At 35.8% G+C, this 18,849-nt stretch overlaps 1 protein-coding gene across 9 annotated transcripts in view; it reads right to left on the bottom strand.

Annotated features, from left to right (window-relative positions):
- The window catches only part of SLC38A9 (solute carrier family 38 member 9), an 83,837-nt gene that overhangs the window by 8,310 nt on the left and 56,678 nt on the right, over window positions 1–18,849 (bottom strand). For all 9 annotated transcript variants that reach the window (XR_009611037.2, XM_060635773.2, XM_060635770.3 and 6 more), the window contains 2 exons: window positions 11,154–11,260; window positions 177–290 (listed from right to left, as the gene is read on the bottom strand). Coding sequence is in view for 8 of the 9 variants with exons in the window: in XM_060635773.2 (XP_060491756.1) it covers window positions 177–290; window positions 11,154–11,260 (221 nt within the window). In the remaining variant the exon portion in view is untranslated. The remainder of the gene's footprint in view (window positions 1–176; window positions 291–11,153; window positions 11,261–18,849) is intronic.

The raw sequence follows: 18,849 nt of genomic DNA, 5'->3' as shown, positions 1-18,849 counted from the left end.
ACTGAAGTTCGGAAAGGATAGGGAAGGTGCCTAAATTCTCACATGTACAGTAAATAGTAGAGATGGTATTCAAACCCAGGTCTGTCTGGTATTGTATCTTGCTACTGTCTCACCCTGCCTGCTTTGCAGATATGAATGTATAAACAATCACAAAGAGAGGGTACCTAGTGCCTTACCTGCTCTATGCAATCTTTGGTTAATGGTGGTGAAGGAAATGAAGCAAAAACCAGGACTCCAATATAGAGGTAGGTTAATGTCACCAGCATATAAGCAATGGACAAGTCTCTCACCTGTAAAAAGAGAACAAAATTCCCATGATACTGAATAAATTTGCAGTTAAGTCTGCCTGAATAGACTAAATAAGAAAACTGACAAATAAATACAAGATTTATCTTTTTGCTATGTGTGTTTGTGTGTATGTGCCTTCCAGGTATCCAATCTGTTCACAGAAACTAAATAAAACAAAATTCACATACTTTACAATTAACCTGACTTTTTTTTTTTTTTTTACTATTTTGGAGTATGCAGATTAAGCTACAAGTTGGCAGATTTAGTAAATTAACATAAGTGGTGACTCAACAGAACATTATGACTAATTTCTAAGGTAATTTATTTACCTAATTATAAAAACATTTCACTAAAAATAATAAAGCTAAGGGACAATAAGAAAGCAAAATAAGCCATCTTCAGTATGACCGACAGAATTAAAATTCCTTCTTTTAGTAAAATGACTGTGTTAAACCATCAAAGCATGCCTAGGCTGAAAGAAACTGGTACACATTAAAAAATATATTTAATAAAGAAGAAATGCTAGTTAAAGAGCAGACAGTAAGCAGGTATCAAAGACAAGCTTAATAAACCTAAACAGTAAACAAAAGGAAATCAAAAGGCAGCTGTTCAAACAGCTGCACAATGTTATTATTGGAAGCAGTAAACAAATGCAGCATATTAAATCAAGTGGGTTGCTTTCTTCCACTGCTGCTCCTACCCTCCTGACCTCCTACCCCCATATGAAGTAAAAAGCTCCAAGATATTTAACGCAGCCAGCTGTCAGATCCAAACAGAACAGATCCCACAGCTCACGAATCTGGTCTCCATCACCACTAAAGTTACAGCCAAACAATTCAGCACAACTAAATTATGGCAAGAAGCCTATTCATTTTTCATTTTAAACACAAATTGCTTTGAAAGCTAAGAAAACAGATAAGAAAAAAATTATATACAATTTTACTTTAGTTTGATAACACTATAAGAAAAGTGAACATTTGGCATTAAGGAACATTACTGATCTTTTGGATGACTCTTTCCTTAAATGGGTTGAGCAATAGTAGAAACTTATAAACTTGAATGTTGATAAATTCACTTAAAAGCAAGTAACAAACTATGAGAAATCCTAATGTTAGGTCTAAGTAGACAGTCAACTTGAAAACAAACCAGGATTCTCTACCCTGAACTACATGGTGGACAGGCCTAAGAAGCTACAGGAGCTTAGACTATGCAGGATGATTCTAGCATTCTCAAAAAGCTTCTAACTGTTTAGGGTTGCGGAAGGAGTGGCTTACCAAAACTCCAGGGGGCTTTCAGAGTCTTTCCTCTTTAAAGTTCACGAAGCCTAGGGCCCATTTCAGGCTAGCCTTCAGTCACTCCTAAGGTTGTCTCATGGTCTTGTATAAGATGAACAGAAATGAATCTGGCAACTCTAACTTTCATAGCAAAGGGTAGTAGTCTCCTGTTATGATGTTTAAAAGTCCTTCTACCACTGGGGCACCCAGAAGGCTCAGTCAGTTAAGTGATTGACTCCTGGTTTCAGTTTAGGTCACAATCTCGTGGTTCATGAGTTTGAGCACCACATCGGGCTCTGTGCTGACAGCATGGAGCCTGCTTGGGATCTTCTCTCTCCCTCTCTGCTCCTCCTGCATGTTTGCGTGCTCTCTCTCTAAATAAATAAGTAAACTTAAAAGAAAAAAAAGTCCTACTTTCAACCTACTCAACACCAGTCAAAAACAGAGGTAGTCTTATAAAATGCAAAATCTCGGGAGGCCAAGATGGCTGTGTCAGAGACAGCTATACAGTCTTCAGCCTATATAATAGCACCTAATTGCCACATTATTTTGGCCAGGCTTTCTAAAAAGATGTGTACCTTAGTAGACTCTGGGGACAGTCTGATGAAGATGAAAAGTCTAAGATGCAAGAGCTTCCTAAACAGATAGTTTTTCCTTCTGCTTTCCTGTTCTTTTTATTATTATTATTTTAATTTTCATTTTTAATGTTTATTTTTGAGAGATACAGAGATAGCATGAGTGGGGAAGGAGCAGAGAGAGAGGGGGACACAGAATCCAAAGTAGGCTCCAGGTTCTGAGCTATCAGCACATGGTCCAGTGCAAGGTTTGGACCCACCAACTGTGAAATCATGACCTAAGCTGAAGTCAGACTCTTAACTCACGGAGCCACCCAGGTGCCCCCTGCTTTCCTGTTCTTATAGCACTGAATACATATCTGAAATGCAGCACCTTTTAGAGTGTATTGCAGTTGTCATTAGTTTTTATTATAAAAGTAATATATGTTCACAATATGAAAGATCTTAAGTGGAAACAAAATGTCCCTCAACACCCAAAAAGTAGCCAAGGTTAATGGTTCTTGTATTATGTTGTTATGTTAATTTTTCTATGTATAAGTTGTTCCATATTACTAGATTATGAGATCCCTGAGGACAAGGACTGTGTCTTTTTCGTCTTTATATCCTCAATGCCCAGGACAATACGAGGCACACAGGTAGAACCTAGTAAATGTACAGAAAAAATAATAACTAAGCTGGTTATAGTTATTAGGCAGTTATTACATTGGCTAGGTGTTACACTATGCACTAAGCCCTTTATATGTATTATCTCATTAAATGTAAGTATGATACATTTCTTCATTTTATAGATGAGTAAACTAGTGCAGCAAGGTTACAAAACTTGTTCATGGTTACAAAGAAAGTAGCTGGTGAAGTCAGCATTCAAATCAAAGATGTTATAGCTCCAAATTGCATGCCCTTACTACTGCAATGGAGAAATGATCAGTCTTGAATGCATTTGTGTCGTAGTTAGTAAATAATACAGAGAACAAAGATAAAGAGGTAACAAGTTATGAGTAACAAAGGACACAACTGAATACACAGAGATGCAAGAGAAATATTAAAATCAGAAAAGTCCATTTTATAGTAGTTGAAATGTACATTCAATAGAACTAGGTCAAGAGTTGCATATCTGTTTTCATCTGAAACTACTCTAAAGAACAGAAAAGATGTTTTAATATGAAAGCAGCTGAGGTTTAGCACGATCCTGGGAAACATGCCACCTATGAATACCATGCACACATGTGGGTTTTGTTATTCTTTGGCTTGAATACAAGCCATCACTGTACTTGGCCTGGAGATATAGCCTCTTAAAAGCCCATTTATTGGAAAAGGGTAGAAAAAAGCTATCTGTTAGGCAAGTCTCAAAGTAAAAAATAGGTTTAAAAAGAGGTACAAATGACAGTACGAATCCTACACATTAATTAGGTAACCTACTCTGCCTCATGAATGAGCAATGGCTGGCAGGGCAATGGTAGGGAACTAATTAATGATGGGAAGAACGCCACCTCAGAATGAGGACCAGCTTTACAAGGAGGCACAAGTGGTGCTGGAAGCACATTCTGCTTCTCAAATTATGGTTTATAATTTGTTCCACATACTGTTCATAGTGAAAATACTATCCAGTGGAGCATTTACTAACAAAAATGACAGAAACTGACCACACAGACCTACCCCAGACGTTTACATCAAAACTTCTGATGACGTAGTGTTAAGTAAACTACACAGATTAATATGAAGAAGCAAAAAGTAAATAACAAATTAAGATAGAAACCATCTCAAATTATTTTTAAAGAACTAGCAGGGTGTGAAACTAAATAAAGACAGGCAAAACAAACAAACAAAAAGCACTGTGTACGTTCTAATTCAAACATCATAAGGAAATACCAAGAGATTAGTCCACAAATCCAGGATCATTTTCCGGATGGTTACAGAGACGACATATTCTGATGAAAAAGAGTGAGTTGAGGGGTGCCTATGTGGCTCAGTCTGTTAAGCGTCTGACTCTTGATTTCTGCTCAGGTCATGGATCTCATGGTTCACGGGGTTGAGCCCTGAGTTGGGCTCTGCGTGGACAGTGTGGAGCCTGCTTGGGATTCTCTCTCTCTCTCCCTCTCTGCCCATCTCCCACTCTTGCTCCCTCAAAATAAATACACTTTAAAAAAAAAAAAAGAAAGAAAAAGAATGAGTTGGATGATCTTCAACTCTACAACTTTTTTGGTTTTCTTTTGGTAAGGAATGCCTTACTAAAGAATAGAAATTATATCCCATTTAGCTACACATAAAAAAAAATTATGTTTAGTGAAAAAAAAAAACCATGAAATTAAATCAAACTTAACAAACCTGAAAAATCTGATCATTACACCTGTTTAGGAGCCTCATTGCTCTCCTTCACAAATGTCTTTGCATCCAAGTCCGACTGTAGTTTATACAGAACAAAATGAGGCCCTTTTATTCTTTTGCCTTCTTCTCTTTCTTTTATTAAAAAAATTTTTTTAATGTTTATTATTTGAGAGAGAGAGAGAGACAGAGCATGAGCGGGGGAGGGGACAGAGACAGAGAGGGAGATACAGAATCTGAAATAGGCTCCAGGCTCTGAGCTGTCAGCATAGAGCCCTACACAGGTCTCAAACTTGGGAATGGTTAGATCATCACCTGAGCCGAAGTCAGATGCTCAACCAACCAAGCCACCCAAGCGTCCCCTTCTTCTCTACTTTCAACCCTTTGTTTACTGAGCTCTGAATGACTAACATAATATTAATATTAACAAGTCAGAGTCCCTGACAAGCTTCACATTTTCTGGCTTAAATCTCAAGAAAATAAATCATAATATTAACAGGACTTCTATGAGTTAAATTCCTTACTGAAACCCACTGAAAAGTATAGTCATTAAATAAACCAAATGACCAATTTTTTCTCAGAACATAGTACCCATTTAGCTTAGCTTATGCAAGTATATAAGCTAATTTCAGTATAATCAAAACGAGAGTATATATATTTACATGTATTTAAAGTGTTTAGAATTTTGTTGGCACCAAGTGCTTCACAAATGTTTATCGTTAGTAGTTACTAACATTTTAAGAAGTTAACATGAAGTCTGATTTTTTGAAAGCTAGACCACATTTCATACCATAGTTTCAATTAAGACAGTAAGAAACCATCGACCATTTAAACTTTTAAGCTTTTACTTTTTAAAATATTTCCTACAAAGGATAAAACTTGAGTCAAATATTATCAGCTGAACCTCACATACTAGTTCTACAAAGTGCTAGTCCCAAAACTCAGCAGAAACAAGAACTCATTTTATGGTATTTACATAAAAAAACAGATTTTTGAGGTCCACTGAGTGTTCCACTAGGAAAGGCAGAAACTCTTCTATAATCCTTGGGAAACCATGAACTGAGTCTATCTCTCTGAGCAGTGCTGAGTTTCTCCCACTGGGGAATGCTCACCTCTAGATACACTGGTGTGCATTTCCAGAAACGCAATTCTACATAAGAGTTTTAGGAAATGCAAAGCTAAGTATAGGCTGTCCTGTCTTTTCACAGTAGGATGAGACTAAATCTGCCTGGACACCTTTTTGAGGAAGATGTGGTGGCAGCTGCAGCACAGCTGAGGTCCACCTGCTCCTGTCTTACCACTGTTCGCTCTCACCCAGGAACAAGTAGTCCGAAAGTTGTGCACTGCAGCCATGGCTTACAGACACTGGAAAGACTCCCAAAAAACCTGAGGTGGGAATTAATCGAATATGAATTACCCTAATCAGCCACAATGTATATTCCCTGGGGAAGCTTCATGCTGACTCAATCTGAGGCACAAAGGAAAAGAATATCAAAGAACCAGTTTAGAGGCCTACCAGGACTCTGAGAGTCACTACAAGAAAAACTCCTTGGGCAGAAGGTACTAAGATTCCTAAGATTTTCCAAAGTCGTTTCCAGACGAGGATCCATAAGCCACTCACTGACTTGCACAGTCCTTCAGAGATTATTTAGCCCTTCAGATACTATTAAATATCAAGTGGTCAAAGTCACTATTATAGATACTGACACCAATGATTTCAATAAATTATCAGTTGTTGGGGCACCTGAGTGGCTTAGTCATTAAGCATCTGACAGTGGCTCAGGTCATGATCTCAAGTCCCACATTAGGTGAGGTCAAGCCCTGCTTTGGGTGAGCCCCGCTTCTCTCTCTCCCTCTCCATACCGCCCCCCCCCCCCCCCATTGTGGGATTCTCTCTCTCTCTCTCCTTCTCTCTGCCTCTTGCTCACTTGCCCTCTCACTCTCTCTCTCAAAAATAAAAATAAAACATAAAAAATAAAGAAATAAATTATCAGATGTTAAAAAAAAATGTGCACTGCGATCACAATAATATATGAGAAAAATTATGATTGTTCCATGATCTTTAACAACTTTTGTCAAAACATTAAAAACTCCATTGGTTACAAATTTAAAAGGAAATGAAAAAGATAGTAAAAGTACTATTTATTTAATATACTATTTTAAAACCTCAGAAACAATGAGAATTAAAGTGTTTTATTTATTTGTAAAAACTTACCAAGGACAGTTTGAACTGTTTCCTCCTTCTCATAGTATAATTACAATCTACAACAACCATCTTTTCCACACCTTAGTGAATTGTCATATTCCTTCCTTCTAAGGTTGCATTGCTTTCCACCATTTCATCTTTTGTGCTTTCAAAGTTGTGAAGTATCTCAGAATTCTTTCAGTGTGAAGTTTTCTGCTGGTGTCACTTCCTCGGGAACAACTTCGTTCTTCTCATCACAACCATTTCCTTCATTCACATTGAGAGGTTCATCTTCCCCAAGTTCCTGTGACTGCCCATCTGGAGGGTCTCAAATGGCAGCAGTGTCTACCTTTCCACAAGCAGATGTTTCCTTTATGACTCCATCTATGTTTCATTCAAATTGTATTTCCAGTATTATCACTTTGTGTTCATTATTGCACTTTCACCTTTTTTGGCCAATTCCCTCTCTCAATTTTCCATTTTTGTAAAATATTATCTGGATTTACGACCAGGTTACAAGGGGGCAACTCAACCATCCGCTTGGCAGTCTGTGTGTAAAGTGAATTAGAGATGTGTGGTGACCAATCTCTGACAGACTCTGAAAGAAGTGATGTGAATGGTAATGAATCATGACATATGCCTGTTATTTCAGTAGTGATTTGTGAACTGAAAGGCAGGTAGCTACTAGTTTATGTAAGTATTCATAGTTCAAATCCTGTGGTAATTGGAATTTGAACCATGTTGTTAGGGGGACTGAGGTAATTTAACTAAACCAAAGTAACTATAAGTCATGCATATAGGAAGTGTGTAAAGTGAGGTCTGTTTATAACTTAACTCATGATTTTAAGACTTTTCTAGTAAGACAAAATAATTTAGAGTACAATAAAAATGTACATGCATGCTTAAAATTAAACATGAGAATTTGTCGAAGTTGTGTTCTTCACCTACAGATTCCCAGGTATACAAGGTATTCTCTGTCATTAGGAGACTTTAGTGGTAAAGTTTGAGAAGCACAGCCTTATGGATAGAATGATCCAATACATGAGAATTCTACACCTCACCAAGTGGGTTTCTAGGGCACTTGGTCTAAGTTGGTGTGAGAAGAGTTGATTAGTATAGATACGTGACTTAGTGAGCACCAAGGAACATACTGTTAATGAGATATACAGATTTCCTGCAGAGTTGAAGCAGATATTTTACACATATATTTATAAACTTCCTAAAACTTGGAGTAGGTAGCTTTGTTCAAGTGGCAATTAGTCTGGGAACTTGTGAAGAAGAAGGAAGGGATTTAAAAGTAGAGAACTTTAAAAATATATATTCAATTTCCCCTTATATCCTAAAGTTCCAAATACTTACTTAGGATAAATAAGATTATTTTTCCTATTCCCTTGGAAGATTTAAAACTGTTTATGACAAAAGTATAAGTATAATGAGACTAAACATTTTCAAGATAAAAACTAAATCTAATGTGAGAGGAAAGATAAAAACTCTAAAAGTTGTGTCTAAGAAAAGGTATACCAAATGATAATTCTTAAGTTTTCCAGAAGTCATGGCAAAAACAGAAACAAGAGTAGTTATATGATCCTTGTCAAATAATGAGTTCATTAGGAGAAACTTTTCCTAGTCTTGAACACAAAGAAATAATTCTCTACAGCCCGTGCATGAAAGATGGTAAGCAATTTAATAAAGAATATCCCAATTATGGTTCTTATTAAACAATGAAGCAACATTCTACACATGACTTTCTTGTATTACTATGAACCCTTGGTGAAAAGCCAGTTTTAAAATTAAAATCTGGTTCAGTGATGAGAGAATAGATAAAGAACGAATTGACATGGTTCGATTATATATTTTTTCTGGGGATCTACCCTATTAACATTATAGGAAGAATTAATATGTTCTCATTACAAAACAAGTTTTAAAGTACTGGAAAGACTCTGCATGGGAAAATACTTTCCCCTGTTAGCTGAGAGATCCACGGTATGTAATGTCAGGAGAAAAAGAAGGAGGGGCACAGAAACAAAAAATTTCTAGCTCCTACTGTACACCACAGCATGTTAAATACTTTTCCTATTTTATAATGTTTGTGATTAAAACCCTGAGAGGCAGGTATCACATAATACTATTTTTACATATCAAAACAAATTGAAGGTCACCAAATTAGAAAGTTTGGAAAATCTAGATTTACTCAATCCCATTTACAGGCAATATGCCAGATGTGTTACCAGTTAATAGTAAACATGAAAATGGGAGACCCTGACTTATATTTTTGCTCTAATTTGAGAACTAACTTCCTTCTACTTAGATTTTTGCTTCAAAATGACTCTGCCAAACATTACTTGAAGCCTTCTCAGAATTCCCAGGCACAGTGAACTCTTCTTCCTTTTTATTTCAGTAACAATTATATAGGCCTCTAATAGAGCTTCACCATGGTTTTCATTTACATGGTTAGAAGCCATCAAACTGAGTTCAGAATCTGCAGACAAGGCCACAAGTAACTCCTTAACTTCTGCTTACTTTGGGTTCAGTTCGCTCTTCTTCACTATCTTAAGGTAGAGATTAGGTTATTGATTTGAGATCTTTCTTCTTGTTTAATGTAGATATTTATAGCTATAAATTTCCCTTTAAGCACTGCTTTGGCTGCATCCCATTAGTTTTGCTATGTTGTACCTTCATTTTCAGTAATCTCAAAGTACTTTCCAATTTTCCTTGTGATTTCTTCTTTGACTCATTGCTTACTTAGGAAGCTGTTATTTAATTTCCTCCATGTATTTAGTCAATTTTCGAAATTTCTTTCTGTTAGTGATTTTTAAATTCACTTCAATGTGGTCAAAGAACTTACTTGGTATGATTTCAATCCTTTTAAATTTATTGAGATTTATTCAATTTCCTAGCATATAGTCTATGTTGTATGTTCCATGAACATTTGAAACGAATGTGCATTGAGTTGTTGCTTGAGAGAAGACCTTTAAAAATGCTAATTACATCAAGTAGGTTAATACTGTTTTGGCTTTTTATATCCTTATTTATTTTCTATTCTATCAATTATTAAGGGAGGGGTAATGAAATCTCCAATTATAATTGCGGATTTGTCTACTTCTTTCTGTTTTGACAGTTGCTCCATTTATTTGGAGGCTCTGTCACTGGGTGCATACATATTTATGATTACTATGTTTTCTTGATGAACTGATCCCTAAAGATCATTATGTAATGTTGCTCTTTATCTCCAGCAATACTCCTTGTTCTAAAGTTGACTTTGTCTGATATTAAAACAGTTACCCTGCCTTTTTTATGTCTAGTGTCTGCATGGCATATCTTTATATTTAAACTAAGTTTCTTCCAGACAACACATACAGTTGACCATGGAACAGGGGTTTGAACTACATACGTCCACTTATATGTAGATTCTTTCCAACAGTTTCAGTTCAGTAACATAAATGTATTTTCTCTTCCTTATGATTTTCTTAGTAACATTTTCCTCTCTCTAGCTTACTTTATTATAAGAATACAGTATAAAATACATAATACATATAAAATATGTGTTTATCAACTATGTTATCAATGAAGTTTCTGGTCAACAGTAGGCTATTAGCAATTAAGCTCTGGGGAAAAGTTATATACAAGTTTATGACTATGGCGGTGGAGGGTGTAGCTATCAGCACTCTTTATTTAACCCCCGTTCAAGGTCAACTGTAGTTAGGTCTTGTATTTTAATCAGTTTGGTGTAATATATATACATACACACACACACACACACACACACACACACACACACACACACACACACATATATTATACACACACACATATATATGTATGTATGTATATTTAAGTTTTTACTTATTATGAGACTGAGAGAGAAAGGCAGAGACAGAGTCCCAAGCAGGGTCTGCGCTGTCGGCACAGAGCCCAATGTGGAGCTTGAACTCATGAACCATGAGATCGTGACCTGACCTGAAATCAAAGGTTAGATGCTTAAGTGACTGAGCCACCTAGGCATCCCCAGTCTGTTATCCGTTAATTGCAGCATTTACACCATTTATATTTAAAGTTATTGCCAACATGGCTGGGTTTAAATCTATTATCTTGCTATTTGTTTTCCATTTGTCCCACCTATTCTTTGTTTCATTTTTTCCATGATCTTTTAGATAAAAAAGACTTATCACCACTGTTGGCTATTAGCATGCCTCTTTATTTTTTTAGTAATTACTCTACAGCAGGAGTTGACAGACTATGGTCCATGATGAAATCTGGCCCACTGTTTGTTTTTGTAAATAAAGTTTTCTTGAAACACAGCCACCATCCATTTGCTTAAATATTGTTTGTGGTTACTTTCATGACATAGCAGCAGGGTTAGGTAGTTGTAACAAAGACTGTATGGCCCACAAGGCCTAACATATTTACCATCAAAACATTTACAGAAAAAGTTTGCTCAGACCACTGCTCTATGGTTTAAATTTAAGAATAAAGATCCAATAACAAAATGTAATTCCTCTGACAATTACTCACATTATTTTCTTGATTCTTGTTGTTCTTCAAGAGTGTGATAATACAATTATGAATAAAGAAAGCAAGGGTAAGCACTCCAGTCAGCTGTGGAAACTGAAATCTTATCTCTAGGAGAAAAAGAGAGTGAAAAAACCTCACATTAAAACTGACAAGTAGAAAATGAATGTTAGTGGCCAAAAGTTGATTATGAAAAATTAGTTGTCTTTGCTTTATCCAGGGAATAATAACATTAAAATGCCTTTACAAAGTTCCTCAAGTCTAGCATTATACTTGAGCAAAGTACTTGAAAACAAGACAAAACAAAAAAGGAATCAAGAGAAGACTACTCTGTGAGGGTACTTTATATCAGATATTCCTGTTTGAGGTCACACAACTAATGTGTGGTGAAGCAGGATTCAATTTTAGGTCTAACTCTAAAGGTCTTCCTCTTCTAATATTTGAATCTGTCAGAAAAACACTTTTAGAAAATGAATCAGAAAAGGGAGAATTAGTCATCTAAAATTTTTCAAAGGCTAATCTAAAAAAGCATTTCTTAAAAATACTAGAAATAATTTAAATGTCTACAGAGAGGGGAATGGTTAAACTATGATACAGTTGCTCAATGGTATACAGTATGTATGAATTATGTTCTAGATAATTATTTAACACCAAGGCAAATGTACATGATTTAAGTAGCATGCATAGTATGATTTTACATTTATTTAAAATATTTTCTGTGCATATATATGTATATATATATGCATAGAAAAAAAATGGAGAGATAATCACAAAGATTTAAATAGTGGTTACTTCTGACTAATGGGATTTATTTTATTTTTTAAATATTTATTTACTTTGAGAGAGAGAGAGAGACAGAGAGCACAAGTGGCAGAGGGACATAAAGAGAGGGAGAGAGACAATCCCAAGCAGGCTCCATGCTGTCAGCACATGGCCCAACATGGGGCTTGAACTCACGAACCATGAGATCGTGACTTGAGGTGAAATCAAGAGTCGGATGCCCAACCAACTGAGCCACCCCATGACTAGTGGAATTTATGTTAAATTAAACACTTACCTATATTCTCTTAATTTTCTACAATAAGTCCAAAGTTACGATTAAATAAGAATAATAAGACAATATTTCAAAAGCATTGTTATTTTCTGTCTTTGAGGTCTACTAACACAAAAATGAAAAAAAAAATACTGTAAGGGGGAATAAGGCCTTGATTTACATGAAAACAGTGCTAGATCTGGACAGAGTAGATGACAAAGTGGAGAACAAGTCATCTTGGGGAGATTCCTTGTGTAAAAAGTAGAAACAAAAAAAGAAAGTCTACTGACTTTTTGCCATAATATTTTAGCAAAGAAAATAAGAATTAAGCACTAGCTTCTAAAAGAAATCAAGATGTAAGATATTAAAAATTATACACTTTAGTTTTCTATTAAGTTTTTGTTGGTCTGTTATCTTTTATCTGAATTTTTATTTGTGGAAACAATTCCAAGTATATTTTTCTTAAGAAAATTCTCCCCTTTACTGCCTGTAATCTTTAAAATTTTTTACATGTAACCAATAAAATAAAATGTGGAGGTAACTCCAACTTCTGCTTTAAAAAAATCAGCTTTTTAAAAAAGTTTTTTAGATTTTTAAGTAGTCTACACTCAACGTGGAGCTCGAACTTACAACACGGAGATCAAGAGTTGCACACCCTATTGACTTAACCAGCCAGGCACCCTCCCCCAAAATCAACTCTTAATAAATTGTGCATTCAAGGATAACATCATCACTTCAGATCAATAGTCAGCATTATATTTATGTAATAGTAACAGAGGTACCATTTTTAGAAAGATGATAAAATATTATTCACATGACCATATTCTTTGCAGAGAAACAATAGAAAAACTCTTCGGTAAAAATTCAAAGTCATCAAATCACAAAGGAAGAGAGCAAAAGAGAAAGAAACAAAGAAATTACAAAACAACCAGAAATCGATTAGTAAAATGGCAGTATTAAGTCTACACCTATCAATAATTATTTTAAATGTAAATGGATTAAATTCTCCAACCAAAAGACACAGAGTGGCTGAATGGATAAAATAAGACCCAACCAGATGCTGCCTCCAAGAGACTCACTTCAGCACTAAGCATACAAATAGAATGAAAGTGATGGGATGGAAAAAGATATTCCATGCAAATGTAAACCAAAAGAAAGCAGGGCTATATGTATATCTGACAAAATAGACTTTAAATCTAAGACTGTAATAAGAAACAAAGAAGGTCATTATATAATAATAAAGGGATCAACTCATCAAGAAGGTATAACATTTGCAAATATTTATGCTCCCAACATAAAAACACCTAAACGTATAAAGGAAATATGAACAGATCTGATGGGAGAAATAGATAATAATACAATAAAAGTGTAAGATTTCAATACTACACTTTCAACATTGAATAGATAATCCAGAGAGAAAATCAAAAAGGAAATATTGGATTTATTTATTTATTTTTTTTAATTAAAAAAAATTTTTTTTAACGTTTTATTTATTTTTGAGAGAGAGAAAGACAGAGCATGAATGGGGGAGGGGAAGAGAGAGAGGGAGACACAGAATTGGAAGCAGGCTCCAGGCTCTGAGCCATCAGCCCAGAGCCCGACGCGGGGCTCGAACTCACGGACCGCGAGATCGTGACCTGAGCCGAAGTCGGACGCTTAACCGACTGAGCCACCCAGGTGCCCCGGAAATATTGGATTTAAATGACACATTACACCAGATGTACTTAACAGACATTTCCAGAACATTCCATCCAATAACAGAATACACATTCTTCTCAAGTGCACATGGAACATCTCCAGGATACATCACATGTTAGCCTATAAAACATATCTCAAATTTAAGAGGCTTGAAATCATACCAAGCATCTTTTCCAATGATGGTATGAAACTAGAAATCAATTACAGGAAAAAAAAATGGAAAATTCACAAATGTGGAGATTAAATAACATGTTACTGAACAACCAATGAGCCAAAGAAGGAATCAAAAGAGATATCAATATCTTGAGACAAATGAAAATGGAAACACAATATATCAAAACTTAAAAAATGAAGCAAAAACAGTTCTAAGAGGGAAAATTATAGTAATAAACATCTACATTAGAAAACAAGAGCTCAAATAAACAACCAACTTTATACCTCAAGTAATAATAAGAAAAAAGAACAAATTAACCTCAAGTAGTAGAAGAAAGTAAAAATAACAAGAGGGTAGAAATGAGAGGAGAGCAGAGATAAATGAAATGGACACTAAACAGACAACAGAAAAGATCAATAAAATTAAGAGCTGTTTTTTTTTTAAAGATAAACAAAACAGACACACCTTTAGCTGTATTAAACAAGAAAAAAGAGAGAGGACTTAAATTATAAATAGGGGCACCTGGGGGGCTCAGTCAGCTGACTGTCTGACTTTTGATTTTGGCTCAGGTCATAATCTCGGGGTCATGGGATTTAGGGATTGAGCCCTAAATTGGGTGTGGAGCCCACTTGGGATTCTCTCTCTTTCTCTCCCTTTGCCCCTCTCTCCCATTCATGTGCTGTCTCTCTCTCTCTCTCTCCAAAAATAAAATTTAAAAATTAAAAAAACATAAATGAAAGAGAAGACTTCACAAGTGATACTACAGTAATAAAAATCTATAAAAGACTACTGTAAACAAATACACACCAACAAATTAGACAATTTAGAAGAAATTAATACATTATTAGAAACATACAAACTACCAAAACTGAATCATAAATAGAAAATATGAACACACCAGTTTCTACTGAGGAGATTGAATCAGTAATAAAAAATCTCTCAATAAAGACAAGTAAGTCTAGGCAGGACCAGATGTCTTCACTGGTGATTTCTACCAAATATTTGAAGAAGAATTAATATTAATCCTTTTTAAACTCTTCCAAAAAATAAAAGAGGAGGGAACACTTGTAAACTCACTTTATGAGGGCAATATTACCCTGATATCAAATCCAGACAAGGACACTACAAGAAAATTACAGGCCAGTTTCCATGATGAACACAGATGCAAAAATCCTCAACAAAACATTAGCAAACTGTTTTCAGTAATACATTAAAAGAATAATACAGCATGATTAAGTGGGATTTATTTGAGGGATGCAAGGAGAGTTCAACATCTACAAATCAATCAGTTAATACCCCACATTAATAAAACAAGGGATAAAAAATCATACGGTCATCTCAATGGATGCAGAAGAAGCATTTTACAAATTTCAACATCCATTTATGATAAACACTCTCAACAAACTGGGTATGGAGGGAATGTACATCAATGTAATAAAGGGCATGACCAACATCATACTCAACAATGAAAAGCTGAAATCTTGCTCACCAAGATTAGGAACAAGACAAGGATGCTCAGTCTCACCATTCTTATTCAGCATAGTACCAGAAATCCTAGCCACAGCAATTAAACAAGAAAAAGAAATAAAAGGCACCCAAATCAGGAAGGAAGAAGTAAAAGTGTCCCTATTTGCAGATGACAGTATATTGCCTATAGAATACTCTCAAGACTCCACTAAAGAACTGTTAGAACTAAGAAATAAATTCAGTAAAATTTCAGGATACAAAATCAACACACAAAAACCTCTTGCATTTCTTTTTTTCTTAAGCTTATATTTCTTTATTTTTAAGAAAGACAGTGCGAGTGGGAGAGGGGCAGAGAGAGAGGGATACAGAGAATCCTAAGCAGGTTTCACACTGTTAGTGCAATGCAGAGCCCGATGTGGGGCTCAAACTCATGAACCACGAGATCATGCCTTGAGCTGAAGTCGCACTCTGAGCCACCCAGGCACCCCTGTTGTACTTCTATACACTAACAATGAACCATTAGAAAGAGAAATTAAGAAAACAATCACATTTACAATAGCATCAAAAAAGAATAAAGTACTTAAGAATAAATTTAACCAAAGAGGTGAAAGGCCTATAAGGTAAAACTGAGAGTAATGAAAGAAATTGAAGAAGACACAAATGGAAATAGAAAGATATGCCATCTCCATGTATTTGAAGAATTATTATTGTTAAAATATGCATGCCACCTAAAGCAATTCAGTGTAATCCCTATTAAAATTCCAATGGCATTATTCACAGAAATAGAACAAACAATCCTAAAATGTATATGACACCACAAAAGACCCCCAAGCCAAAGCAGTCTTGAGGAAAAATAAAGCTGAAGGCATCACAATCTCAGATTCAAACTACAGGACAAAGCTATAGTAATCAAAACAGTATGGTACTGGCAAAAAAGAGACAAAGAGATCAATGGAACAGAAAAGAGTCCCCAGAAGTATATCCACACATTTATGGTCAATTCATTTATGTCAAAGGAGCCAACAATATACAAACTAGATCACTCATCACCCAGCTGTGAATTATCACCTCAGCAGTACTTTAGCTATATCCCCAGGTTCTGACAGTGTTTTCATTAACACTGCTTTTCTACATATTGTTGATTCAGAGAGAGGGAATAAATGAGGCTTTAGCACCTCTGACCTCAGCTTTAATTATTATTATTATTATTAATAGTAGTAGTAATTTGACTGGAGCAGCTCCATTATGAATCCTATGTTTAGGCAGGGAATTATATGACTACTTTTCCTCTACCTTACTGACCTCCTGGAGACATAGAGGACTATCTCCTACTTCAGCCAACCTTAAATAAAACAGAAAGATGGTTTGAGCCACTAAAGTTATTTATTTATTTTTTAATGTTTATTTATTTTTGAGACAGAGAGAGACAGAGCATGAACGGGGGAGTGTTAGAGAGAGAGGGAGACACAGAATGTGAAACAGGCTCCAGGCTCTGAGCAGTCAGCACAGAGCCCGACGCGGGGCTTGAACTCACAGACCACGAGATCGTGACCTGAGCCGAAGTCGGCTGCTTAACCGACTGAGCCACCTAGGCGCCCCCACTAAAGTTATTTTTAAGTTAAATAGAAAGCTCTTCATAATTGGGCTTTGCCTCTTTATCCTTATCTCGAGTCACTTCCCCAACAAGTATTCTTTCACTGCAGCCTCCCAAATTCTTGTAATTTCCTAAATGGGTCATGTTATCTCAGGCCTTAGCTATTGCTTAAACATATTGTTCTGTTGATGTGGAACACACCCCGTCCTCCAATTCTTCATTTAAAGAACTCCTTGGCCCTTAAAACATTCTCTGTTTAGAACCCATATCTAATTTCTAATTCTTTATTATTATTATTATTATTAGAGAGAGAGAGCAAGTGGGGGAGAGGGGCAGAGGGAGAAAGAGAGAGCAAAGCATGACTCGGGGCTTGATCCCACGACCCTGGATCATGGCCTAGGCCAAACTCAAAAATCAGATGCTCAACTGACTGAGCCACCCTCAGGTGCCCCTGATTTCTAATTCTTATTTACATGAAATTTCTCTATATTATTACGTCTTTTTTATATATCTCTGCATTATGATCATTAATTCACAAACTGGTCTTACTGCTCAACTGTAAGCTCCTGGAGGGCGGTGAGCCATGTCTTTTTTGACAATGTATGACTCATAATCAGAGGTATTAATTTCTATTCAGAATAAAGGACTTCAGCTGTTATCAGTGGTCAAAATTTGATTTCAAATTGTTCTTCAAACTGATTTTGCTTTTTGCTAAGATCTATTAGTTTTCAATAAGCTCTCTTCAGTATAGCTAATCTTTCCTGTTTTTCAAAGCAGTCAACCCCTATTACCATTAAATGCTTCCTGAAGCAACTTGTTAGTTGATCCTTTTCTAACTATGTCAGGTGATACCAGTGTTGTTTGTCAAATTAGAATAAATATCCAGCTTTTTCCAATTAGCCAACAAAAACTCTTTTTGAGCATCCTTCCTAAAAACCTGAGGGGCACCTGGGTGGCTCAGTCGGTTAAGGGTCCAACTTTGTACCAGGTCATGATCTTGCATTCCGTGAGTTTAAACCCGGTGTCAGGCTCTGTGCTGACAGCTCAGAGCCTGGATCCTGCTTCAGATTCTGTGTTTCCCTCTCTCTGGCCCTCCCCTGCTCATCCTGTCTGTCTCTCTCTAAAATAAACATTTGAAAAAAACGCTGAAATTCTTTTCAACAGTTTTACTGATACATAATTCATATGCACTTCACCCATTTAAGTGTACAACCATTTTGGAAAGCCATTTGGTAATATCTACCAAAGCAGAGTATACGCATACCCTCTGACCTCACAATTCCACTCCTAGGTTAATACTCAAGAGAAAGCTGGCATATTTTCATCAAAGATATGTAGGAGAATAGAGTACTGCAATAAACATAATACTAAACAACTGGAGACAAATGTCCCTTAACAGTAAAAGATAAAACAAATTGTGGGTATGTATAGTTATATAGTAAGATGCCAGTGAGAATGAATGAACTACAAACAGACATAATATGGATCAGTATCACAGTATAATGTTGATTGGAAGAAGCCAGACACAAAAGAATGTATGTTCTATATTCCTTTTACGTGATGTTAAAAAAACAACCGACAACCTCCTTTAGGGCTAGAAGTTAGAACAGTGGTTATCACTGTAGGGAGACAGTGGCTGGTAGGCATACTGAATGGGACTTCTGGAGTGCTAGTTTTTTATCTGGTGCTAGGTATCTAGTATGTTCTTTGTGATGAATACTTATGAGTTGTGCACTTTTATATGTGGATGTTA

This window comes from Panthera onca, chromosome A1 (genome assembly GCF_046562875.1).
Source record: "Panthera onca isolate mPanOnc1 chromosome A1, mPanOnc1 haplotype 2, whole genome shotgun sequence".
Classification (NCBI taxonomy): Eukaryota; Metazoa; Chordata; class Mammalia; order Carnivora; family Felidae; genus Panthera; species Panthera onca.
Note: the sequence above shows the minus strand (reverse complement) of the source record. Positions and strands in the feature narration are given on the sequence as shown.